Consider the following 24,577-nt stretch of genomic DNA (forward strand, 5'->3'; position numbering starts at 1 on the left):
GTTGGTACAAGGATCAAAGGTGGGTATGTCTGTAAAGGTTAACACAGATATTGGCACAAAATAAGAGCTAGAGAAATAGCTTTTTTTCCTTCTGATGACTCTGATTGTTCCTCCTTCTTCCTCATGCTATCCCTCCTCAGATGGAAGGCGAGTGAGTCTCTTGCTCTTAAGTAAGAAGTAGGGAAAGACAGGCCTTAGCTAGGGCCATTGGGGTTCATGTAAAATAGTGGGTGATACAGTTTCAAACTGAATTGGGGCCTTTTTGGGGTTGACTGTGTTTTTGCCCATAGCATAGCACCACTTCCTGTTTTAAGAAGAAGAAAAAAAGCCTTCCAGAAAACTCATTAAGAGGCTCAAAATTCTTCTTGGACATCAAATAGTCCTCAAAATATCGTTTTTTTAAGAGTTAAGTGTAAATGAATCAAAACCAGACGAATTCAATTTCCCTTCAATTAAACAGGATTTTTTAAAAGTCCAGGGGAAAGGCGCTTGGGGCCAAATGTGTTTTGGGTTTTAAACGAGACCAACTTTTGGAAAAAAGTGTAAGACCCCATAGCAGAATCAGGCCCTATTCTTAGTTTGCATTAATGCAAAGGGATTAGCGCAGCTCCAGTGTCACTTGGTAATAAAAACAACCAGCTCACAGAAAGTCACAAAGCACCTCCTAAGAGCCCCAGGCTTCAGCTGGCCTCAAAGATCACTCTAGAATTTAGCCCCAAGATTGTGGGGAAGAGCCACATGGGCCCAGATAGAATGTCTATGAAAGACTTAGTCATCCGTGCCCCCAAATAAGAAATGTCTTTAAAGACTGCCAGCGATCATAGTTTTATGAGCATGGAAGCTGAAAGGAAAATTTGAAATTATACCCTCATTGTATACACCAGAACACATTTAGGATGAGAAATTTTACATGACTTCTGAAGGACTGAAGTGACTTGCCTAAGACCCCATCGCTCATTTATGGCAGAGCTGGGGCTGGAATTCAGGTCTCTGGATCCTGGGGTGGACAATTTTTCTCTGTATTTATTACAAAGTGGGACCCAAAAGTGTCTGAGATCAGCACATTTGGGTTAGAATGTTGGTGCCCAGCCCATTTCTTACAAATCTGTTTCTAAAGTCCCTCTTAATTTTTTATGTCTGCTTTTTTAAATTTATAAAAGTAATATATACTAGTGATTAAAAAAAATCAAAGACTACCTAAGTTTATAGTGTGAAAAATAAAAGTCTATTTCTCTCTGCCCAGAGGCAACCACTGTTAATAGCCTCTTGTATATTCTTCTAGAAATTGTCAATGCATAACCATGCATATGTGTGCATTTTCAATTTTTTTTTTTACAAAAATGGGACCACACATTTTGTAACTTGCTTTTTTCCATGTGACACTATACCCCAGGGAATTTTCTAAATCAGTGTGTATAGACAATTGATTTTATTCCACAGAATAGTTGCATGCTATTTTCTTATAAGCATCATCCATAATGTATTTAACAAGTCCCCTGTTGATGGATGTTTAGATTCTTCCCACTTTTTGCCATTACGATGGTACAATAAACATCGTGTGCATACATCTTTCATATCTGACTGACCATGTCCTTAAGCTAAATTTTTAGAAATTGGACTTGTTATCGAATTTCTGTGAATATTTAAGATCTCAATCGATGTTTCCGATTGATGTGTCCTCCAGAATGACTGTACCAAGTTAGACTCCCACCCATAAGGTAAGGCAGTGACATTTCTGCTTACTCTAACATGAGGCATTATTAAGCTGTTTTAATCTTTGCCATACTGCACTCATAGGTGATAAATGTTGGAATTTCATGATTTTCATTTGAATATCATTAGGCACATGCTTGAAATTCTTTTCATATGTCTATTGGCCATTTGTATTCTTTATTCTAGCATTGCCTATCATAGCATTTTTGCCTACTTTTCTGCTGACTGTTCTACCTTTTTCTTATTAACTTGTAAGAAACCTAGTATCCTGGGACATTTGCTTCTTCCTCAGTTTCTCTTTTATCTTTGCACTTGATTTATGGTATTTTTCTCTGTGTTAAAATATATGTAGAGGACCTACAGCTGAGAAAGGGAGAATAAGAAGTCCTTTCCTTGGCCAAAGCCCTGGTTTTCCAAAAATGTCCTTACAGCAGACTAGTATCACCAAAAGTGAAGGGGAGATGGAAATCATAAGCTGGATGTTATCCTTGAGAAAAATGTTCCTACATTTCTTTATAGTAAAAAGCCACAAATAAAGATTCACCCAAGGAGTATTGCTGCTTTTGGAATCTCCAATAGTCAGAGCTTAAAATCCAAAAGAAGAGAAAGCTCTATTCTCCAGAAGTTCGGAAGAAATACTATAGACATCTTGTTCTTATTCACGTACATGGAGTTCTCTTGAGAACTGTGCCTGTCTGTATCATTCAATTTGGGGTTGAATGAATAAATGAATGAGTATGAATTAAGTGATGAATGCCTAAAGGCAAAATGACTCTTCAAGCATAAGAATTTAGATTTAACTCTATGCATTTACCCAGATGGTAACAGCATTAACTTAAAAACAACTCGAAAGCTGAGTAATTTTATAATAACTGTTGTCACATTTCTGCTACATGAACAATAGTACAAAACTGTTCATTCTCAGACTCCTTCACACCTAAAATCAATGAATACCCATATAACCAGACCCAACAACTCTGCTACTGGATTGTTAGATTCTAGGAGACGGTGAAACCCACACGTGTCTAGAAACGCAGGGTTAGAGCTCCCATGGCACCTGTAATTCTGGCCTCCTGCATGTGTGCACTGCGATGTGACATAGGTCTTTCATTACCTTGGACACATAGCACTGTCTGACTAAATGGGCCCTGCTCTTGCAAAAACATTTCAGTTTTCAAGTCTACATTCTCTAGGAGGTAACTTGAAAAATGTACATACTCTGGGACTTTGATCATGAACTAAATGGCAAGTACCTTGTTTCCCAAAGATGGGAACTATCTTAAATATGTCGGCATTCTGGTTCATTTTTGTAGGTATAAGTGACTCGGAAGCTATTGTAAAGTGGGACCGAGTGATCTGGAAATGCATCTGAACACTTAATCTCTGATCCTGTTTGGAATGGTGGTGATAACTGAGTTTCTGGTGTGCTTGGGTGAAATTTCAGCAAGAGGTGATGGGCACACCTGAACTAGGAAAGTCTGTCAGGCCTGTTTGACTTTCTATCGAAATTTGATTTGAGTCTCAGGGAAACAACCTTTCCTTTTGTCTCTTCTCAATTACTATCTGCTGACTCATTCTCAAAAGGAACTAAAGTTGTACCCCAGGATACTGCCCAATTGAAATGATGGCTTGTGGTGTAATCTCTAGAACACAGAGAAAGAGGACACATTTAAATGAGTGAAGGGAAAAATCACATTTTTATGAGCTCTGGTGAAATAGAGTTTCTCCTCCTTCCCCTGACTCCATATTTAATAAACAGGTATCTTTAAAGACAGCTGAGAGCATAGTCTGGTTGCCTGAGCCTATCACTGGCAGTCGAATCCTGTCGACTATTCACTTCTTGGGGACTGTGACAGTGATGGAGTCACTCCTTTCTCAATTTCCTAAGGAGTTGGGTTCGGACAAGAAGGGTGCCATTCCTAAGAGATTTGTACAGCCGTGTTGGTCATCCTTTGTGATTCCTCCTATCTAGACCTCAATTCTTTGTCATGGTATTGAAGGTCCTCCAGAATCTAATTCCATCCAATCTTTCCACTCCTATTTTTTCCTTCATATGCATCCCTCCACCCACCACCTCACCAAAGTATTCTGATTTCTGAGAAAGCCCCTGAACCCTATCTTCTTGTTCAAGTCCTGCCCATCCTTCATAGCCAAGGTCCAGGTCACACCTATGCCAAGGGGCTGTGTGTATAGAAAAAGCAAGTATTCTGGAATCAGAAACCCCGGGCTCAAAACCCAACTCTGTCTTCGATCAGCTGTCATCTTAGATAACTTACCTAACCTCCCTGAACTTTAACTTCTCTCATCCAAAACGGAGGGAGAGACGAGATAGTATTATCTCCCACGGGGCTGTTGTGAGGATTAATGATGAGGGTTTATGCAAAAGTGCTTTGTAAATAGAAGGGACCATATAAATAACTATTGGTATTAGGTCTTTCTATGTCTCTCCAGTTGAAATTGCTCTTTCCTTCCTTGTGGCTAGCGGAACACTTAGTGCATTCAGCGGTGCATACACCCGGCTTATCCTCCTGCTCTGTCTCCAGAACAGCAGTTCTTATACCACTGGCATTTATCTTGACCCTGAATTACAGTCGCGCAAAAGACCTTACTGATTTGCAAGGTTGCTGACTTGTGTTAATATGGCTGGCATCCGTTTATGATGCCAAAGAGGCTAAGGTTGTAGATCCCCACAGAGCCAACCAGCTTCACACAGAATAGGGACTGTCTAATCCTGTCAGACTTCCACGATATTGGCACTCAGGGTGACAATATGGGGATAAACAAAACCCCACCCATTGCCTCTGGCAAACACCTCAGAGTACATAGGCTACCTCTGTTGGGTCTAGGAGGTCAGTAGAAGAATCAGTGACATCACTTAGTAGTACCATCCCACCGATGAACTGATTCATGAATGGGATGAGCACTATAGATATAAATCATTAAAGCAACAGAAAATGAAGGAGAGTATAGTCTTCTGCAAGGAAAATACACCTGCACAGATCTGAGGTTACTAGAAAAGCTATTATTCTGGTTGATGATTTTGTGAGATTGTGAGTGTGTGTGTGTGTGTGTGCATGTGTGTACGTAGTGACCAGTGTCCTTTAGCCTTCTCAATTTGTCACAAAACAACAAGCCAAAGATAGAAAGACTGTTTTAACTAGAGGCCAAAAAAAAGAAAGTCATGTTATTTAAAACAAAACAAAACAAAAACATTATTCTAGACCTACAATAATGTAGCTAATTGTCTAAAATGAATGAAAATAGTAGATTTGCAAATTCTCACCCTAGACAGTTGGTCCCTAATCTGAAAACCTGTCTATCAAGCTTCAGATAGAATAAGACTTCTTTCAGAGATGAATAGGATGGCCTGAGTATTGACTTACAATTTGAGGATATTTTTGAAGTTGGAGGTAAGATAAAGGCCTCAGTCCATTAGAAATCCTGCCTGGTGATTCATCATCATAAAATTTTTCCCAATTTTTTTTTTTTTTTTTTTTGCTGGGACAACTCAATACTAGCATTAGACTAATGTTACAATTCTAGAAAATAGACTTGGTTTAAATCAATCACTTTTTAAAACCAAATGCCAAGTTAACTGGTTAACTCCAAACAGAAGTTGACATTGAAATCTGAAATCTTATTTAATGCAGTTGTTATTTAAGACCTACTTACTACACAGTCTGAAAGATGGGTCTAGAAGTTATATTATAATACACTGAATGTATTTTGCTTAAATCGTCAAATATTCAATTATTAGAGGAACTGAAATAGGAATTCAGCCCACCTTCCCCCAGTCTGTAGAGAGACCTATTGGCTATTTAAGCAAAGTCCTGTATTTTTTTGTTGTCTCTTAGTAACAGAGACCTTGTTTGTCTATAGGAAAAGTAGGATTTATTTTGGAAAACAGCTATGTAAAAATCTTATCTGAGAATTTGGAATTTTTTTTAAGTATGGACATAATTCAGGATGGTAGGAATATATTTTTCATTAAATAACAGATATGTCTTTAGTTCAAAGTGCCAGATTCCTCATGGTTTTTCTTTTAAAGGCATCTTTCTCTGTCTTTCTCTCTCTCTCTGCCTTTCTCTCTCACACACATAATCTCCAGGATTCTATAATTCATGGTATTGTAATGAAAACAAATGAAATCTTCACGGTATGGTGGAAAGAGCACGAGCCCGAGGGTTAGGATCCCTGAATTCTCCTCTTGACTCTGTCAGTAGTTAGCTGTGTGATCTTAGGTCATTCATTAAATAACTGGGCCTCAGTTTCCCTACCCATAGAAGGAGCATATTGAGCTCAATAATCTCAAAAGTTCTCAAGTTGCAAACCTATAAACTTGACTTTGAATGGAAGAAGTGGAGGGAAGATTTTTGTGGGATTTATTCACCAAGGAAACAGGATTCACCATTTGGTTACTAACTGAGGGAAGCAATTCTATGTGGTCATGGGGACAGAGAAACTGACAAAGTGCTGTCTTTCCTGGAGTTCTCATGATGCCAGGCCATAGGAAGGTTAAAAGGTGGTGTCGGGGAGGGGGGAGGCAATTCACTCTTCAAAGTCAAGGCAGCATCCTTTTTTGAGGACAGATGTAGAGTCTTTGTTCCATGTTCCTCACTCTGCTGGTTTCTACTCAGATACCATCCAGAAGTTTCCTGACTGGAAAGCACTGTCCGGTCTGCCGTAACCTACCCTCCTGGCCTCGTCTGCCACACACACTCTCTGCCAGCTTACAGAACCCAGCGGGGACCTCCACCTACCTCCCGATTTTGTTCTCCCATCATTTAGGGGATTGTATAGTGCTGCTCTTTCCCAAGGCAAAGGATGAAGACCGATAGTATCTCTGCTCCATTGTGAGTTTACCTGAAGCATCCTCCCTGGGCATCCTGGCTGATACAACCACATCACCTTTTATCCCATAACCTGCCTCCTTGTTCTTCAGGAGGTGTATCAGCCCTGGACACAGAATTATTTACTTAGGTGTCTGCCACCTCTACGAGAGTATACGTTCTAGCAGGGTTTCGATAACCTGCTTTATTCTCAACACAGAAAGCAGAGCCTTGGAACATAATAGGCACATAATCAATATTGGTTGAATTAATAAAACATGTATTATGGGACATCCAGACCTGTGATCTAATGTTCTGACGAGTCGATCCCCACAAGCCCCTATCCCCAAGGAGAAATTCAATGAATGTGCATTCCACTAAGGTACCAGACTTCATTTAATCCTCACTGTGATTTCTGGCAAGGGGGTACTTTGGCCCCATTTTACAGATGAGAAAACGGACATTTAAGGAGCTGAAGGGGCTGAAGGGCCTTGCTATAGGGCACATGGCAACTGAGTAGCAGCTGAGAATGAACTCAGGCTTTCTGACTTCGAGTCCAATGTGCATGGTCCTATTTCATTCACCACGTCTGCATCTTCTCTGATTGTTTCCCCATCTTTAATGGTACCATGTGCATTGAATCAAGCTTTCATAGATGGAGTAACTAGATTCAATGGAAGACTGCCTAGAACTAAGATGCAGGTTTTGAAACCAGGTCATCTCTTGAGCAGCAACCAGGATCACGTGATTTTCAACACTGATAATATCAACTGTGGGGAGCAGGGGTGGGGTAGGTGTTGTTTAATATCGCAGGTTAACTTGTCTGTGGCCAAAGAAGAGTGGAACGGCTCCTGAAAATTTTGGTATTCCCAATGTGATGCTCAGAGCCTTCCCAGGAGACATTCTTGGAAAGGAGGAGAGAACACGACACAGAAGGACTTATAACAAGGGCAGCAAGATTAAGATTTTGAAATCAAAACGAGTTGTGCAAATTATGCACAGAATAAAAAGCTTCTGCAAAGCAATCCAGACTTCCCTGGCACCCTGGACCAAATACCTCCGCAGTGTGGAGACCCACGTATTTTGAAATATAGACATGCCTTATATTCGAGGAAGAAACATGCAGGTGCATAAAAATCACATTCCAGAATTACTCAAATATGATTTGTCAAGGTCACTCAAACTGGGAACACACATTCTAGATTTCTTTCTACAGACCTCAATCTGTATAGAACTGGATTTCGTGGACATGCAGGTATAGGTCCTTAGAAGTTCAGATAAGCACGATATTTTAGGAACAGAAGATTGGAAAGATATGCTGTAGAGGTAATTTAGTCCCACTGTCTCACTTGTACAAAGATTTTGAAGTTCAAACAGGTTCAGTGGACTGTGCATTCTCACATGGAGGCGAGAAATCCACTGGCCTCCCTTTGTCCACTGTCCTTTCCAAACAGTGTTTGAACCCTTGCAGGAATAGGGTCTAGGAACCTCAAGATCCAAAGGTCACACAGGAACAGGAAATTGTGTGGCTTTCACACAACTTAAATACCGAAGTATACACTAACAACTCAATCCTTCAGCATTTTGGGGACTGCAGTCCCTTCTCAGGACTTGAGAAGCCACTGCTCTGTGGGTGGGTCTGCAGAACCAGATCACCTGGATGAGAGACGAAGGTGCTTCCGAGGAGGGTTTGGAGGGACTCAGAGGCTCCCACCACCCACCTGAAAAAGAAGACCTTCACTTCCATCCTTAGCGTGAAGGATGGGGGGCCTCGCCTAAGCCTGTTCTCACTGCCTGCCATGCCAATCCTTGTGTGTGTCTCTAAAGAGGTTAGCACATCCTGGGTACACAGACCACAGCTTCCTCCATTTGCTCAGGGCCTTAGAGGTCTGAGCATCATGGAGCTATTGCTTCACTTCTCCTTAGGGTGTCCACATCAAGACCCTGGAGCCATCTTACCACCCTTCCGGATCAGAGGGACTGCCTCTGGGTAAGTGGTAAGTGTCCTAATGAGGGGGAGTTTTCTAGAGTGGAGCATCCTTTTTACCAAACCAGGGATACACAAACACTTGCAGGCACACACCAGCGTGAGGAGAAACAGGCATAAATGACTGGTGGCCATCTCCACCTTCGTCATAGGAACACTCCTCACCCCCCACACACTTTAACTGGATGAACCCAGACTCGCACTGGCTCCCCTTAACTCAGTACAATCAGTTATCTCATCTCCAGATTTTCAAGTTCCTTCTGTTGGTGCCTTTTACCTCAGTCAGCATGTTTCAAACTTTCAGAAAAAAAACCTTAGAAAATAAAAACCACTACTCCACCCAAATGATAAAAATCTCTTAAATTCTCCAAGCACAACATCTTCCTCTCCTCTTAACTCAGCCCTGAGCGAGGAGTTGATTCCTTTGGGTTCTGGGGAATGGCGGGTTCTGCCACTCCCCACCTCACCAGCCTAATAGTTTTTCCAGACTGACTCCGGCTTGGTGTTGCGGGACAGCCTGGAAGCCGACTCCAGGTCCCATTCATTCCTCTCGGTCCTCTAAGGTCAGTCACTTTAGGGGGTGTCCCTCCTCTCGGCTCCCGGCCCCACTTCCCGCTTCCAGAAGGAGAAGGCAATCAACACTCCTGAAGTCTAACACGAAACCCAGACTCTCATCCATCCCTCTGGGCTGCATTTTGCAACTTAGAGCCAGGCGTGAGGTGTGGGGTGAGGGGTGGATTTGGCAGGGCCGTCGGCTCAGAGCCGGCCACCGCAGGAGAAGCGGCTCTGCAGGGCGCGGGACCCTCTTGGGGAGGACGGTGGAGCCCTTGCGCTGGAGCCGGCGCACGCCTGGGCGCGGAGAGCCGGGGCTGGGCGCGGGGCAGCGGCGCCGACCGAGGCTGCAGAGAGATCCCCTGGCCGCGGAGCGCAGAGGCCCGCCCGTCAGTCCCGGGGAGCCGGCCGCTCTGGAGCGCCGAGAGCTCAGCAACACAAGTACCAAGAGGAAGGGAAACCAGCCCGCGCTGACATGTAAACAGGGACCTCCATCCGAGGAGCCAGCTCAGACCGACCCCCAAGCACACTCGCTTGCACCCCGAGCCGCCTGCAACCCATCCACTTGCCCGCCCCAGGGCCCTCCAGGCCGGGGGACCCAAGCGGGTGGCGGCTGCCGCTCCCGCCCCCGTCGCCTTCGGCCTCGGGTAAGAGGAAGCCGGCCGCCAGGCGAGCGCCCAGCGCCGGGGCCGAGGCGCCCAGCTTGCCGGGTGGGAGTGGTGGATCCGGAGGTGTCCGGCCCCAGGCTTGGATCCGTGCCTGAGGTCCCTAGGTTTCCCGCGGACCCCCGCCCGCAGCCCGGCCCGCAGCGCGTAGGTGGGGGGCCGGACGCGGCTTTGCGACAAGGGGTGCGGGGGAGATCGCTGTCTGTGGTGAGCCCGGAGGGTCGCCCCCGCGAATGAGAGTCGCCACCCGAGCGCGGGAGGAGACGGCGCGAAGCCGGGGCACGGAAGGAAGGGAGACTGGCCACGTCTTCCGGGACCCCGGCGCTCCGCGCCAAGCCTGCCCGCTGCCTCGCCGACCCGGCCTGCCCCGCCGCTCCCGCGCCCACTGCCCCATCGCTTACCTTAATAGTCCCGTCCATTTGGCCAAGTCTGCAGCCGAGCCCCCCAATATTCCACACATTGACCCGGTTACAGCCTGACCTCGCAGCCCCTTCGGATTAGCCCGGCGCGGCCTCCCTGGCGCCCTGGGCCCTCCCTGCGTGCCCCCCACGAGCGCCCTGCCCTCGCTCCCCTGTGCACGTTTGTTGTTGTAGCGGAGCGAAAAAGAGACAGTTAACCGGATGAAACTTTTTTTCAGCTAATTTTGGGAAGTGACTTCACTTTGCGAATCGGGGAGGAAGTCCTATCTCTCTCTCTCTCTCTCTCTCTCTCTCTCTCTCTCTCTCTCTCTCTCTGTCTGTCTCGCGCTCTCCTCTCCTCTCCCCTCTGCTCTCCCTCGTCTTCCCTTCCCCCACACCCCCTCTTCCTCCCCTCTGCTGGTCCTGCTTTTCGCATCACACACGCTATATAAATATACCCGGAGATGCCCAGATACATTCATGCGCTGCGCACACAGGATACTTGCTCCTGGGAGATAAGAGCGAGCTGGGAACAATGCCGGGGTCCACGCCCGGCGCCCGCGCCCTGATTCCCGCAGTCTGCACCCCCACCCCCAACACCTTCCCCAAAAGTCCAAAACCAAATGTCTTTCTGGCCTCCTTCCTTTTCCCGGGGCCCTTGGCCGAAGGTGGCCCTCCTGACTCATTCACTTTCCGTTTCTTCCCACAGATACGTTCATTAATGCTTTTTCCAGCCCGAGTCAAACTTATTGGGGGTTGGGGGGGAGAGTTTACTCGGGCTGGGGATAATCTGGAGCCTACTGCCCGGGAAGATCCGGACGCAGACCGACGCAAACCAACCATTAAAAAAATGCATCCAGTGGGAATTTTTCCACTCGGGCCCTGGGCTGCCGAGTGGCGGCAGACTGGGAGCTGTTCACCGGTCGACGCGGACTCCGGGCGGTTTCGGAAGGATCCCACCGTCGGGGGCGCGGACTAGGCTCCCAGCGCATTGTTAGCAGAAGGGCGCCCCCGGACAGCGCGTCTCGGCCCTTTGCTCCTGGAGAGCTCCCGGCGCCCTCCCGGGGCCGGGACCGGCGGCACCCTAGGCCACCTATCCGCGCCTTCTAGGGTCAAACCCCTCGCGCTTTACCTGGACCGGATGGCCCAAGTCCCGGCGCTCGGCCAGAGCCGCCTATGCAGTGCTACTCCGAGCGCAGAGAAACCTACACTACCGCAGGACGTTCCCTCCACGCTGGTCCACAGGTCTCCAGAGCGCAGCACGCAAGATCGCCGCACAGACTCAGACTTCCCCTCGGGTGAGCCCCCGGGGTCAGTGCTCGGGACCACCATCCCCACCCGGCCAGGAGGCCAGCCGGCCCTCGGCCCGCCTTGTCGGTCCCCGCCATCCGGAGACCTCCCGCCGTTCCCCCGCAGTGCCGCCGAAAGCTCCAGTTGGGGCAGCCTCAGGAGTCCAGGCGCAGCGAGGGGACCCCCACCCCACCCCCGGGCGCTCTCGGCCTGACTCCCTTCTCCCCAACCTCCAAAACAGGTTACCTTTTCCACGCTCTCCAGACCACGCTTTGGACTTTTTCACTTTTATTTAAGAGTCCACCCGGGGAAGGAGGAAAAAAAAATCCAGAGGAGATCCGAGTCAATTGGAAAGAAAAAAAAAATTCAAAGGGGTGTCCACAGCGGCGAAAAAGGTGACTTATCAATTCTTTATTTCTTCTGGAGCAATTGAGCCAGAAAGCTAGCTCGCCTCCCTCCCTCCCTCCTCCCACCCCCCTCTCGAAATTAGTCTCATCAATTCAGCTCCAATTTTGGGTTCGAATACAGACGCGGGTCTGAACGTGACCAGACCTGGAGTGGCGGGTGCAGCCTGCCAGCAATTGAGACTCGGTGTGCTTATGGGGGAGTGGGGTGGGGGTGGGGTGGGGGTGGGATGGGGGACGGGCCGACCCCCCCCACCTCCTGTCTGCTTCTCAATCCAGGGGTCTGCTCCGGGGCTCCCCTGGGACCGCCACATCTGGTTACCGCTAGCGGGGTCAGTCCCCCCCCCTTTGCCTGGGGCCACCAGTTCTGGAGTTCAATTAAAAGAAATCAGGCTTAACCCTTTCCTCCCCTCCGCCGGCCGCCTGCCCTCTCCCTCTTCCCTTCAGCTTTTCCACATGCTTTCCAGAGAGGAAAGAGGTTAAAGGGAAAGGAAGAATGAATTACATCCTTTCAAACCCCAAATTGTTTCCTTTTCAGCCCAGACTCTGCCGACCTTCAAACGACAACAGGGCTTTCAGGAGGGTGCGGGGAGACCGCTTCCCACCCAGACCTGGCCAGAAACCCGGCACCCCAGCCACACTGCCCCTCTTTCAGGCAGAAGGGATTTCAACTCCACCACCGGGAGGCCCCCTTCCTGGTCCTGGGCAAACACTGAGGTTGTTAATGGCCACCCCACACCAGCCAGACGCTCCCCCTTCCTTCCACACTCCTCCTAGTGCTGGAGAAGGCACCTCCATGGCAGAAATATTGGCTAGGTTTCTCTTCCCAACTCCTATGAGGCCGGGCCAAGAGCATATTATTATCTTCCCTGCACTGATCAGGACATTCACCCCCACACCCCTAGTACCCCCAACTCCTTTCAGCAGGAGCTTCCTCTCCCATGGAGAGTTGCTCAATGGGCAACTACATTAAAATGAGGACTTGCCCTCCTGTTTTAGCTGTGGAACTCAATAGCACTTTCTGTGTCTCCTGGGAAAACCAAAGCTACGGCAATTTCATAATTTTGAAGATGGGGGGAGAGGGTGACACTGGCATAACTGTCACCCCTTTGTGACTCATTGACTAGCACTGACGCCATGCCTTTTGCTATTTACCAGCCCCTCCGTGAGGAGCTCCTGTCATTCACGAGGTCCTCCACCTAGAAAGAAACTCCCCCAACTGGGAACAACAGCTCTCTGAGGGATTTGAGGCTCCCTTCACCCCATATTGACATGCTGGTGGGCAAGTTTGCCCCACTTATGTAACTCTGGGTTTGAAGCTCAACTCCTGCTGCTGCTTCTATTTTAAATCCCGAAGGGGGAAAAAGCCCTAACCAAACACAACAGTAAACAAGTCTGCCCTGTTTCATGTGGTTACCACCAGACATCTGGAAAGATGGTTTGATCCTGGCAGCTCACATTGTTTTCACGAGCAGCCAAAGAGAATATTTTGAATGTTTGCATTGAGACAAATTGATAGAGAGCCTGTGGTAAGGCCTGCTACAAATGAAAACTGTCTTTGAGTTGGGGAGGTGCAATCCCTCCTTCTCCCCACTCTCCCTCCCCTTTCTCTCTCCCTCTCCCTTCTCCTAGCTTAGCTGGGGAATGGTTACCCCAGCCCACACACTTGCACACACCCTCTTTCCTGGCTCACCAGACTGTCCTGCCTGCCTTTCCCAGACTGGGCAGGGCTGGTGCCCAGGAGCTGGTGCCTGAGACCATCAGCGCCCATTCCACCAGCCCCAACTGGCTTTCAAGTCGGGGAGCTCTTGCAGCCAAGGAAGCCCGGCCAGCTTTTAAAACAAAGGCTACCAATTGGGGGACCCACAAAACAACTCATGACACATTTCTAAGCCTCGGGTCACATACAGAAAGCATGCACACGGAGGGCGAATATTTAGGAAACATTTGGATTTCAAGCATTTTCGCTGGAACTTTGGTCGGACGACTTGCCTCGCACCGTCCGCACTTGACAGTATTTTCAAAGATGCGGAAGTCCTGCTTCCCCCCGGGAGGGGTGCGGCAGGGTGAAACGTGTCTTGGCTCGCTCAAAGTCAGCCCTTTTGACCCGGTCAAGACTTTCCAGACGCGACTTCCTGGGCTTTTTTGGTCCCAGCCCAGGTTGGGGGTGGGAGGACGCGACAATCGGAGACGGGTCCCCGGGGTGCCTTCGGCCCCGGGGACTGCTCCGTCACTTGAAACCCAGAAAGATGCCAGGCCTGGCCGAGCGTCTCGGGCGGATCCTTTCCCCTCCGTCCTCCCTCCTCTCCCGCCCCTCGGGTCCAGCGCGGCCTCGGCTGGTATTCGAGCTGGCAACGGGGGGATGGGGGGTAGGGGGAGAGGCGGGAGCGCGGGGGAGGGACGGGCGAGCGAGCGCCAAAACTCCAGACTGCACAACTGCAGCTTCAAGTGTCTGGCCCCTCGCTCGAGGCCATAATTAATTTGAGATTTATTTTTATTGGAGAACTCGAGTCTCGTCTGACCTTAGCCAAACAAGGCAGCTCGAGCCGCCCCTGGATGCGCTTGAATGCCGGGGAATATTTCTGCAGGAAGGCTCTGCAGGCGCGCCTGCTTTGAATTTGTTTCTCAGACTTCATCTACTCAGAGATTGAAGGAAGATTTAGAGCCTCTGCTCGCCCTGCCCGCTCCCCACGCTCGTTCTTGCCTTAGCGCCAAGCGGGTTCAAAACGCTACGTGGGAGGCCGCGGCGGCGGGAGGGCCGGGGGTCGGCTGGTCCGGCTGGGGGAGGGTCTCTGCTCCCCGAGCCCCAGGCGCTCCGGGCCGGGTCCCCAGACCACGCGGCGTCGACGAGGAAATCCCGAGGGAGTCCGAGAGCGTAGAGAGCGCAGGCTGACAAGAGGTGGAGACCAGCCAGGTGCCAGGACTCTCACCCAGCGGTGGCGCCTAGACGGGGGCCTGGGGCAGGGACGGGAGCATTTCAGCCTCCCCGATCTCCGTCAGCCCCAAACGGCATTTATTCTAAGTACAGACCTGTGTCCTTGAAACGCCGCTGCAGGACCTGCCGGCCAGATGCTGCCCCTGAGCCGTGTCGCTGTGAACATTCTGGGGCTATAAGCCTCCTTTGGTCTGGTTTGCGGGGGGGGGGGGGGGATGTCTCCTCCAGAATGCAGCATGGGCTGAACCAGCAGGCTAGGAGGTGAGGGAGCAGGAGCAAGGAGTCTGGAAGACTCGCAAAGAGGGAAAGTGGAGGACCCAGCCAGTCTCCGTGGGGTGGACGAGGGGCTTTCCGGGTTGTGCTCCCCGCGCTGGGATTGACAAGGGATTTGCACAGTGCGGGGGCAGGATGACTCCCCATATCTGCAAGTGGAACATCCAAGTCGAAAGTCTCACAGAGGAACCTAGGGTTTGAATTCCCGCTCTGCATGGACCAGCTCTGTGGCCTGGAACAAGTTCCTTAACCTCTCTGTGCCTCAATCTGTACATTGGTGTTGTAGTAGGACCTAACCCACGATGGGCTGTCGTAAGCCTGAAATGAGTGTCTGGAACTTGCCTCACAGCACAATTTTGCCCTTATTATTTGTATTTTGGCCCCACCCCTTACAAGCTGTGTTACCTTAACCTCTCAATACCTCAGTTTCTCATCTGCAAAATAGCTTACCTCCTAGGGTTGTTATTAATATTAAATGAGTTACTACAAATACAATGTTTAGAACAGGGCCTGGCAAAGGTAAGGGCTACCTTAATGTTACCACCATTATTCACCTACTGCAATGTCATTGTCCTAAAGAGTCACCCCGTTCCCTCTGTCCCTTTCCCTTGCTCTTTCCAGCCTCAGACCCGCCCTCAGCGCTCCCCTGCGGAAACTCCCAGAGCACTCTGTGGGTTCTCAGAACCCAGATCGCTGCCGGCTGGAGTGGGCACCCTTGGCTGCTGCGGCCCGGCTGGGCTCCAGGCTCCGGGCCTGGGCGCCTGGGCCCGCGCTGTGTTTGTCAACAACCTTGGAGGTTCCTGACGCAGAATGGCAGGGGCTTGGCAGCGGGGAACTGTTTGTGCCCCTCTGGCAAATGGTCGATGTAGGGAGCCGGAGGAACAGACCCAAGATTGTCCCTGCTACGCAGACCTTTCGCCGCCATCAATGCACCCCTTTGTGCAACAATACAAACTTTGTGGCTGCTGAAAAATCCATTTTTTTCCCCCTTGAAAAGAGCTCCTGCGGCGAGCGGCTCCTTTGGCTGCCCGCGGCTCCTAGACTGCCACCTCTCTCCCTGCTCCCCACTCCGGACCGCTCTGCTCTCCTGGGCCGGTTTGCTTTCTCTCTGACTCTCGGCCTGGGTCAGTCTCCTGGGCTCCCATTTGCCCCTCTGGGGTTCGTCATCCCGAGGTTTTGGGTCCTCGGGTGTGTGCAGACCAGGGGTGGGGGTGAGGGTCGGGAGGGTTGGGGGTGGGAGAGAGACTGCCGCTCCCCACCCCGGGGCCACTTGCAGCCTTTGGGGTAGAGCTGGAATGGAAGTGAGAGCTCCCTTAGCTCGGGGTACTGGGAGTGGCGGGGTGGGCGGGGTCACAGCCTGCCTAACCTCTCCCGACAAACGGACGCCGCGAACCCCAGTGCGCTTTAGTCTCCCGGTGTACGCTCCGCCACCTCCTGGGAGTCTTCCGTCCAGCCATCTATTGATTGATTGTCGATACACTGATTCACTTATTTTTCGTTCATTCATTACAGATTAAACATCTCTTACCCGCACCAAGGCTCCAGGACCTGGCCTCCCCAAAGTGACTATAAAACTCTTTTAGACCTCGGGAGGGGGTGGGGATGGGGGGGTTGCTACCCTGTCTCAACAAATTTCCCTTTAGAGAAATGGGACGAGGGCCGAACGCAAAAGTGGCGCTTCCTGAGAGTCGCACCCCATCGCGGTGGCCACGTGCCGGCATACGGTCCCACACTTCGGTGGCATTCGCGGACGCAGGAGGGAGCTCGGCGCGGGCACGCAGGTGGGGGTGGGGGGGCTCCTCGGGGGCGGAGTTTCAGGGAGCAGGGGGCGGGGCCGGGACCTGACGGATGGGTGTGCAGAAGCGCGGTGGGCCCCTCCTCCTCGGAACTAGGGAAGGCTCCGACAGTCCCGGCTCCCGGCTGCTACCCGGAAGGAGGGAGGTCGCGCCGAGTCCCTACCCCGGGCACCCTCGGCCCCGCCCCGCCGGCGGATTTTCATTTAAACGTGTAACCCAGATGTTCCGGCCTCGGTTTGTTTACATTCTTGGGAACTGTTGTGAGTGGGGAAAAAAAAAAAAGTTCTATATGTTGTCAAATACAGCAATCTGCTTTTTGGAGGGGCGGGTGGGGCCGAGGAAGGTGGGCTTGAGGACCGACGGGGTGTCGAACCGGTGGGAGAAGTGCGTCGCATTCACACACTCGCGCACACACGCCCACAGGCTCACATGCCCACTCCCAAGTACACGCAGGCCCTTAACTTGAAACCTACTGAGAGCCCGTGGCTCGAGCGCAAGACCCACTGGGATCGGACACTGGCTCTCGGTTCCCTGCCCAGCCTTCACCAGGCTCACCCACTTCCAGTCTTCCAAACAGTACCGGCCCGAGAGCGTGCCTCCTCAACCAAGGGTTCCCGAGGGTCTGTGCCACCCTCATCTGGTTGGGAGCTCCCCGGGCTCCAGATCCACCCGCTGACCCGGGAAAGGGGATGGAGGGACCACAGGCCTGGGTGGCAGAGCGGCGGCGTGGGGTGGGGGTGGGGGGGCATTACCTGTTTAGAGACGCTGTCATGTCTTACCTTGACGTAAGACGATGTGTCTGGGACTGTCTGAAACATCCTCGGTTGGCAAGGAAGGGTCGGGAAGGCCCAAGAACCAATCTGGGTGGGAGAAACCTCAGTCACCGACAGTACCACATGGGTGAGACGGTGGGGGGGGGGAGTCGGGGTGGGGGTAGGTGATGAAGGAGGAACGCAAAGGGAGAGGACGCGAGAGTTGGGAGGCTCGAATCCACCTGGGCCAGCAAGGGAGGATCTGAAAGGTTGGGTACTGGGCATCTGCCCTGCGCCTCTGCCTCCAGACCTCGGGCTATGAGATGGTGAAGGGTGAGAGACAGCTGACGCCACTGGGTCCCTTTCCCACAGCCCCTTAACCCTCCCCTACCCACAATCGGAGACACCCATTTCCCCCGGGCCTGGGTGGCTTCACACCTGCCGACACCGGGGCCGGGGCCGTCGGAGCCAGAAGAGAGAACGCTGCCGGGAAAGAGGTAGGTCTCCCCACGGGTGCAGCCCAAGACCCCAGGGAACAGATATTTACGGAGCTGCCAAGCTCCATCCCTCAGGGCACAGATTTTCTGCCTGGTTCCCCTAGGATCCTACGGCTCCTCCAGTGTCCAGCTGCCCCCCTCTTCCCTGTTACTGGCTTGGGGAGGAAGACTTGGGCAGAAGCTTCTGGAGGGCTAGGGAGGCCCTTTCCCCGAGCCCCTGCTTCTTAAAGAAAACAGTTTTACGGCAGAGACAAAGACAATGAATGACGCAGCCTTATTTCTAGTGGCAGAGGAGATGGTGTCTGAGTCTGAAAATTTGGACTGGCGGGTGCAAAAACCACCCTAGGATGCCAGGTGCCTCTGCGTGAGTCTCTCCCTGCCTTGCCAAGTCTAGCGGCTGTCTCTCCCCTCTCCCCTCCCTTCTCTTAAACCATCTTTAACGTGGCAATGTGCAGCTTCTCCGGCAGCCAATGTGTTTCTGATAAAGCACTTTTTCTCTCCACTAACAAATTCCAGCTTTTTGGCTCCTGAAGCCACAACACACATACACGAGTTCAGGGACCAGGTATGTTCCTTTGGGCTCCTAGATTCCCATTCCCTGCCTCTTTCCCGGGGTCCTTGCTGAGAGTGTCCCCCATTTTCTTTGAAAGTTGGAGTGAATTTTGCAAGGGAAGTGAGAGGGGAGGGGGGGTAAAGAGGAGAGAAAAGAAAGCTCCCCGGATAGAATGAGAGAAAGAAAAAGTCCTAGAAAGCCTCCCATTTCTCAGCTGCAACTGGAGCATGCAGCTGTGGGCGAGAGAGGCACCACTCCCCTCCCCCTGCATTCCCTCAGGGATCCCGCACAGGCGAACACTCACCTTAGACACGCTTTCCTGTTCAGCCAGCAGGAGCGGAACTCCAGCAACTCCAGGATGTTCGAGGTCTGAGTGCCAGTTCTCTGCGCCAAGAGTCCCCCGATCCTCAGTGCCCAATTAAACCTGCTGGCTGCCGGGGATCAAAATGTGCCTTTCTCTGCAGCGTATCCACCCAGCCAGCCTCAGTCCCTGCTTGAGCTGGGGGGTGGGGGGGTATAGAAAGGACTCCTTGGTCTGTGTGCCCTGCAGCCCTGCAGCTTTCCTCCCTGTCGCCTCTCTTCGTCCCACTCCCTCTTCCTCTCTCTTTTCCCGTCTTCTAATTTGATTTCCGTTTTCTTATCAATATTTCAACTGCTGTCTGATGAATTGTTCTAATAGACAGCCACCCATCTGCCCCTCGCTGCTTTTCCAGAAACCTCACGGTGGTGCTAGGAAATGTCAAGGAACACTGGGAACCACACACATATCACAAATGTAAAGCCAAGAGGAGACATTGAGACCCAGACCTGCTTTTATGTGATTAGTTTTAAATGGTTGCTGTGCAAATAATTATTTCTCAGACTTAAACAATATGATGGAAGTCCTCTAGGCTCTTTCAAGCCCTTAAGTTCGGCTTACTTACAGGTGACTCTTCCCTTTATTTGGACCTCCCCTAGAATATGTCCTTTTCTGACCCACGTTTTCCAGGCGTCATCTATAAGAGCTAGGAGATTTGCAAATGTCAGAAGCAACCCTATTATGGAGTTCCAATTTTAAAACATTTAACAAGACCCTCACTCAGGAGTCGTTTCTGGGTGCTCCAGTTTGTGTTTTTTTTTAATAAAATTTTGGAATCTGACTCATTTCTTCACTCAGATTTCTGAGTCCCTGTCCACATTCACTGTTTTAGTTGCCCAATCCAGGGCCATTCTCCACAAAACAGCTGGGCCTTGCCATGCTGATGAGTTGCCTCTGTGCTCCCTCCTGGGCGGGTGGTTTCCACACCCTTCCATGGCTTTGCTTCTCCTGAGTCTCCAGTAACCAGGAGCTGCGCACCAGGCTTCTGCCCAGAACACTTGGCAAGGACCAGAGTAGCTGAACTTGGGTGTGTGTGTTGGGGGGGTGCAAAGTACGGGGAAGCAGGGGGTGACAGGTAAGGGTAGAGAGTGTGTCAGTTTGTGAGAACAAAGCCATAGCTTTGTTACCTCTGAGAATTAACCTCAGTTTCTCAAGCTTTCCCCTGTCTGTTCTTTCTTGGGTACCCAGACCCCTGACTGCTTTGGTTCTGGATATCGAGAAAATTAACTTGGTACCTGCTCCCTCTTCTCCGCCTCCCCACTCCCCACCCCTCAACTGGCTCTGGAAATTTCTGACCAAAAGCATTTGCTAGGATTCCATTTCTGGAGAAAGCACACTTATCACCCAGATCTCCCCACGTGGGGGGTATGAAGACTGGCGGCAGGGTTATTCATTATTTCCTTCTCAACAATATCCTGATTTTTCTCTCTGTTCCTCCCCCAAAGCTCAACATATTGAAACATTTTGCTGCTTAATAAGAGCAGCCGGGAGAGCTCTGGGGTGAAAGGCCAGCCTGGGACCGTGACTGGGGCTGCCTGGGCTCAGGGCTGAGGGCCAGGCTGCCCCCCGCCCAGCACATTCCTGACCATTGCTTAGGAAAACAAGACAGGCTTGGGGAGGGGTGGGGACTGAAGTACATGAGCGAGGTTCCCCCAATATTTTTATTCCTGGGATACGGTGGAAGGGTCCTCTTCCTTCCCAAAGGGAATGAACGCAATTCCGAACAACCACAAATAAAACAGAAGGTGCTCCTCTGTCGGACAATACATCCTACACCGGTGTCATGCTCTTTAAAGAGAGGTTCTTTTCAGGACAGCTGGTGATTTGAAATTGTTTTCTTTTCACACCGTTCCCCCGCCCCCTGCAGCCCCCTCTCCTTTCTTTTCTTGAAAGGGACTTCTAGGAGACCACTTGAGTACCTGCTTTGGATTTTAAACTCTCATCCTTATCTGTAGACCTAACTATCTAAGACTGGCCTCCCTTCCTTAGATTGTCAGCTCCCTGTAGGCAGGTGTTGAGTTTGTTTCTTTCGCTGCAGGAATCCCCAAGTCCACACTGAAATTGACAGGCAGAGTAGGGGGACAATTACTTAACTCTGTCTCTTCTTTCTGAACAATAAGAAGGGAATATGAAACAAACAAAACAAAACCATCACATTGTTATTAAGGGAAAACGGACAGGCCCATTTCACCTGAGTGTCCTTAATTCATTTTCTGCTTTGCAGGGTTGGAGGAAGTCAGTGCTCACGTGTGGACTTCCTTTTTACATAAATGGTTTAACCAGGGATCAAGAAATCCTCCCTCTCCCCAGGCACCATGGGTGTGGTCCGCTGATGGAGTGTCCTCTTCTAGTTCTGTACCAAACTCTTCAGCGTTTTGTGTGTGTGTGTGTGTGCACGCGCACGTGTGTTTGTACACATGCATGCATGGATGCCTCCTATTTCCTTCTCTTCCTGTAATTTTAAGAGCCAGAATGGATAGTTGCACCGAGGATCATGCAAATAATAAAATCTTGGTGGTCCTGGAAAAACAGATGAGCTGAGAATGAAGTGAGGACTGATCTGGACTCCCTTTCAGCTAGGGGTCTGAGCTGGACCTGCTTGCACACATGAGAGGGTAGGGAGGCTTGTGGATGCCCACCAGGGAGTGCCGGCAGCCCTAACCACCCCGTCTGGGAGCAGGGGTGGGGTGGATTAGGACCCAGGCTATCTCATCCTCCAGGAGGATACAGCCAACTCCCTTTGTCACCTGGAGCCTTCAATTTGCCAGAAGAAAATTGCTGAAATTGGTAACAGCTGCCATAAGGAGGAGCCTAAGAAAGGAGAGAATGAAGGGAAAGGGGCAGGAAGACTCATTAAAGCCAGCTTATTCCTCTAACTGCTTCCAAAGGGAAAGGGGTGGGGGCTTTCTTGCTCCATGGTTATTGCTCCCTCACCAGCCCGTAGCAGGCTCCTTCCTTGGGCCATCAATTTGCAATCCAGAGCCTGGTCATTAGCAAGTGACTCTGGTGTTGAGTTTAGGAGTTTGGGAGATTGGAATCCAAGAAACACCCCCAGTAGGGGAGAGGGGTTAGTTGGGGGGGGTGGTGCCACCTTGGGTTCTATGATTCTCAGCAAGACCATGAGGACTCAGCTCCCTTATTTGGCTAACGAGAGAGCTACAACTAGATCACCATGAGATGCTTTCCAATTAGCGTAAACTACCATTCTGTGAGATTATTTAACCTGGGAAAAGATGTGAATCAAAGGCAAATTAATGTTCTAGGGTTAGAAACTTTGGGTTCCAGTTTTAGTTCTGCTTCTAATGAACAGTGTTATGAACTGAATTGTGTCCCTCTGAAATTCATATATTAAAGCCCTCAACACCAGTAATTCAGAATGTGAATGCATTTAGAGACAGGGCCTGTAAAGATGTAAATAAGGTAAAATGGGTGGGCCCTAATCCCATAGGACTGGTGTCCTTATAAGAACAGGAGATTAGTACACAGAAATGTGGGAGCAGAGAAGGAAGACCATGTATACGCACAATGGGAAGGCCACCCAATGCAAGCCAAGGTGAGAGGCCTCAGGAGAGGGCAAACCTGCTGGGACTTTGACTTTGGATTTCTAATCTCTACAACAGTGAGAAAACAAATTTCTGTTGTTTAAGCCACTAATACTTTGGTATATATTATGGCAGCCCTAGCAAACTAATACAACCAGGGAATAGTATTTTGCCATGATTTGGTTTCTGCAAGCAAGTAAAAGAATTGACAATGTTGACAAACTTTACTCAACTTTTCTGGAACCCGCTGTGATGATCAATATCTATTTATTGCACATCCACCATGTTTTTGGCCCTGTGTAGCCTAGTGTATAAAGCCGTGTTCTGGTCTTTGTGGTTCTTTCCACCACAAATAAAGACTTAAACCACACTGAGTTTCAAATGTCCTCTACATTTTCTATTCCCTTTGCTTTTAATGATGGGAAGGAAGGAAGTTGCTTCCTGCTCTTCTAACAAGCAATTTCAGATTTTAAAGGGTAGCCAACAAGATGTCATGCTCCTTATCTCTCATTATTTGTGTTCTCTTGTAGTCCTTGAAGGCTGCAAACCTAGACTGAGCTCCTGGAAATTACAAGGAGAGAGAAGAAGTGGGAAATCTGCTCAGGGAGATAAGTCCAGGAAATGGAGGCAGTGAGTAGAACAGCGTCCATGAGAAGAGCTGTTGGACTGGGGCACTTTGGATTCTGACGTGTGTGAGTGAGTCGGTCCTTTGATTTCCATCACATACCCACGCCCCCCCCCCCACATACACACACACACCCATTCATGCGTATTCTCAGTGTAACAAAGGATCTTAGGATGGGGTAGCATAGGGTGCAAAATAAGGAGCATTCAGAGCAAGGATGGAGAATGGCTGGACCAAGAGATCTGTGATCTGAACAGGTGCAAAAGAAAGGGCCTCTCCTAAGCTGACAGATTCATCCCTCACTCCTGCCTACAGATCAAACATATATAAAATTTCCAAGGATGGGGGTGCCTGGGTGGCTCAGTTGGTGATGTGTCCCACTCTCAATTTCAGCTCAGGCCATGATCTCAGGGTCCTGGGATCAAGCCCTGCACTTAGTGTGGAGTCTGTTTGGGATTCTCTCTCTCCCTCTGCCCCTACCCCCTACCCCCACCTCACCCCCCACCCACTCAAATGCTCTCACGTGCGCTCCCTCTCTAAGAAAAAAAAGAAGTTCCCAGGGCTGTGGATGAAGAGGTGAGGTTACTGGAGAGTGAATAAGACCAAGCATTAAGGCAAAGAGGAGCTCTTAAGACTAAAGATTTTTATATACATTGTATTCTTTCCTTCAACCCCCTTAGCAAGTTTTTCTCTCCTTATCTCTTCATGAATATCAATTGATTAATTTTATTAGATAATCCCTGAACATTGTTCTATCTTAAATTTTTATAATTCTAAAGAGCATATTACTAGTCTCATCTATGATTATATTTTTTTAGGTTATTGGGAGACATTGTTCATCCTTGCTCCTGTCTAGAAGAGAAAAGAAAAAAACCGAGACAAGAGTTAGCTGGGCCAATGCCAATCCTTCATAACAATTACGGTATGGTTCCAGGTCAGGTGATGCTTTTTCTGATTGAATGGAATAATTCATTCTGTATCCACTCATTCGTTTGCTGGGGGCGGGAGGATGGGTCTTGGGAAGGACCTGAGTTATATCACTTTGCTATCTCTGAGAAGGCAAAGGTTTGCAAAGACTAGATAATCTAGATGGTCTAAGACTAGATGGTCTTTGCAAAGACCATCTTTGCTCTATCAACCTGGACTGACTCAACTCTCAAGAAGAGGGAAGAGGACAGAATTAATGAAAAGCATCAAATTCAGAACCGCTTGTGAAGGGAGTCGCCATCACAGTGTCAGGGAGAATGAATCAGGGATTTTAAAGGATTCAAAACATAACTGCGTAGAGTGGGACAAATGGTGCGTCCACTGCAACTTTGAGGTGGAGGATGACTGTATTAGTTGAAAACAAAACAACCCTTTGGGATGCTGTTGAGAAAAATGCCACAGAAGTAGAAGTCTGCTTACT

At 49.8% G+C, this 24,577-nt stretch overlaps 2 protein-coding genes and 2 long non-coding RNA genes across 9 annotated transcripts in view; 2 read left to right on the forward strand and 2 right to left on the reverse strand.

Annotated features, from left to right (window-relative positions):
• FLI1 (Fli-1 proto-oncogene, ETS transcription factor) overlaps window positions 1–10,458 on the reverse strand; it is a 112,419-nt gene extending 101,961 nt beyond the window's left edge. Inside the window, exon 1 of one of the 3 annotated variants that reach the window (XM_028120844.2) lies at window positions 10,148–10,458. In XM_028120844.2, coding sequence (XP_027976645.1) covers window positions 10,148–10,206 — 59 coding nt within the window. In that variant the 5' untranslated portion in view covers window positions 10,207–10,458. The remainder of the gene's footprint in view (window positions 1–10,147) is intronic. The other 2 variants (XM_028120843.2, XM_028120842.2) reach the window with 2 other exon arrangements.
• LOC114222353 (uncharacterized) lies at window positions 8,429–12,845 on the forward strand. Of its 4 annotated transcripts, XM_088017967.1 has the most exons (5): window positions 8,429–8,532; window positions 9,008–9,728; window positions 10,854–11,442; window positions 11,676–11,829; window positions 12,377–12,845. In XM_088017967.1, the coding sequence occupies exons 1-3, from the start codon at window positions 8,441–8,443 to the stop codon at window positions 11,121–11,123; spliced, it is 1,083 nt and encodes a 360-aa protein (XP_087874093.1). In that variant the 5' UTR covers window positions 8,429–8,440; the 3' UTR covers window positions 11,124–11,442; window positions 11,676–11,829; window positions 12,377–12,845. The 4 variants fall into 4 exon arrangements, 2 of the variants coding, with proteins under 2 accessions (XP_087874093.1, XP_027976646.2); XM_028120845.2 differs by having other exon boundaries at window positions 10,854–11,829; XR_015766674.1 differs by lacking the exon at window positions 9,008–9,728 and having other exon boundaries at window positions 10,854–11,829.
• Window positions 12,846–16,796: 3,951 nt separating this feature from the next.
• On the reverse strand, window positions 16,797–19,194 carry LOC114222354 (uncharacterized). The gene is made up of 3 exons (XR_003611916.2): window positions 18,949–19,194; window positions 17,622–17,702; window positions 16,797–17,097 (listed from the first exon to the last, which is right to left on the reverse strand). It is a non-coding gene; the product is annotated as an uncharacterized LOC114222354 (long non-coding RNA).
• Window positions 17,851–24,085, forward strand: LOC114222355 (uncharacterized). The gene is made up of 3 exons (XR_003611917.2): window positions 17,851–18,091; window positions 23,075–23,236; window positions 23,988–24,085. It is a non-coding gene; the product is annotated as an uncharacterized LOC114222355 (long non-coding RNA).
• The last annotated feature ends 492 nt before the right edge of the window (window positions 24,086–24,577 follow it).

The sequence above is a fragment of the Eumetopias jubatus genome, unplaced genomic scaffold, assembly GCF_037043125.1.
Source record: "Eumetopias jubatus isolate StellerSeaLion01/CBP00866 unplaced genomic scaffold, mEumJub1_p1.0 scaffold_13, whole genome shotgun sequence".
In the NCBI taxonomy this organism is placed as follows: Eukaryota; Metazoa; Chordata; class Mammalia; order Carnivora; family Otariidae; genus Eumetopias; species Eumetopias jubatus.

What these genes read in the sequence shown, in the direction of transcription:
- LOC114222353 (XM_028120845.2), top strand. Translation starts at nt 8,441, where the DNA reads ATGGAGCTATTGCTTCACTTCTCCTTAGGGTGTCCACATCAAGACCCT. An exon ending in ATCAGAGGGACTGCCTCTGG is followed by an intron (nt 8,533 to 9,007) that starts GTAAGTGGTAAG and finishes CCAGCCTAATAG; the next exon opens with TTTTTCCAGACTGACTCCGG. An exon ending in CCCGTCGCCTTCGGCCTCGG is followed by an intron (nt 9,729 to 10,853) that starts GTAAGAGGAAGC and finishes TTCTTCCCACAG; the next exon opens with ATACGTTCATTAATGCTTTT.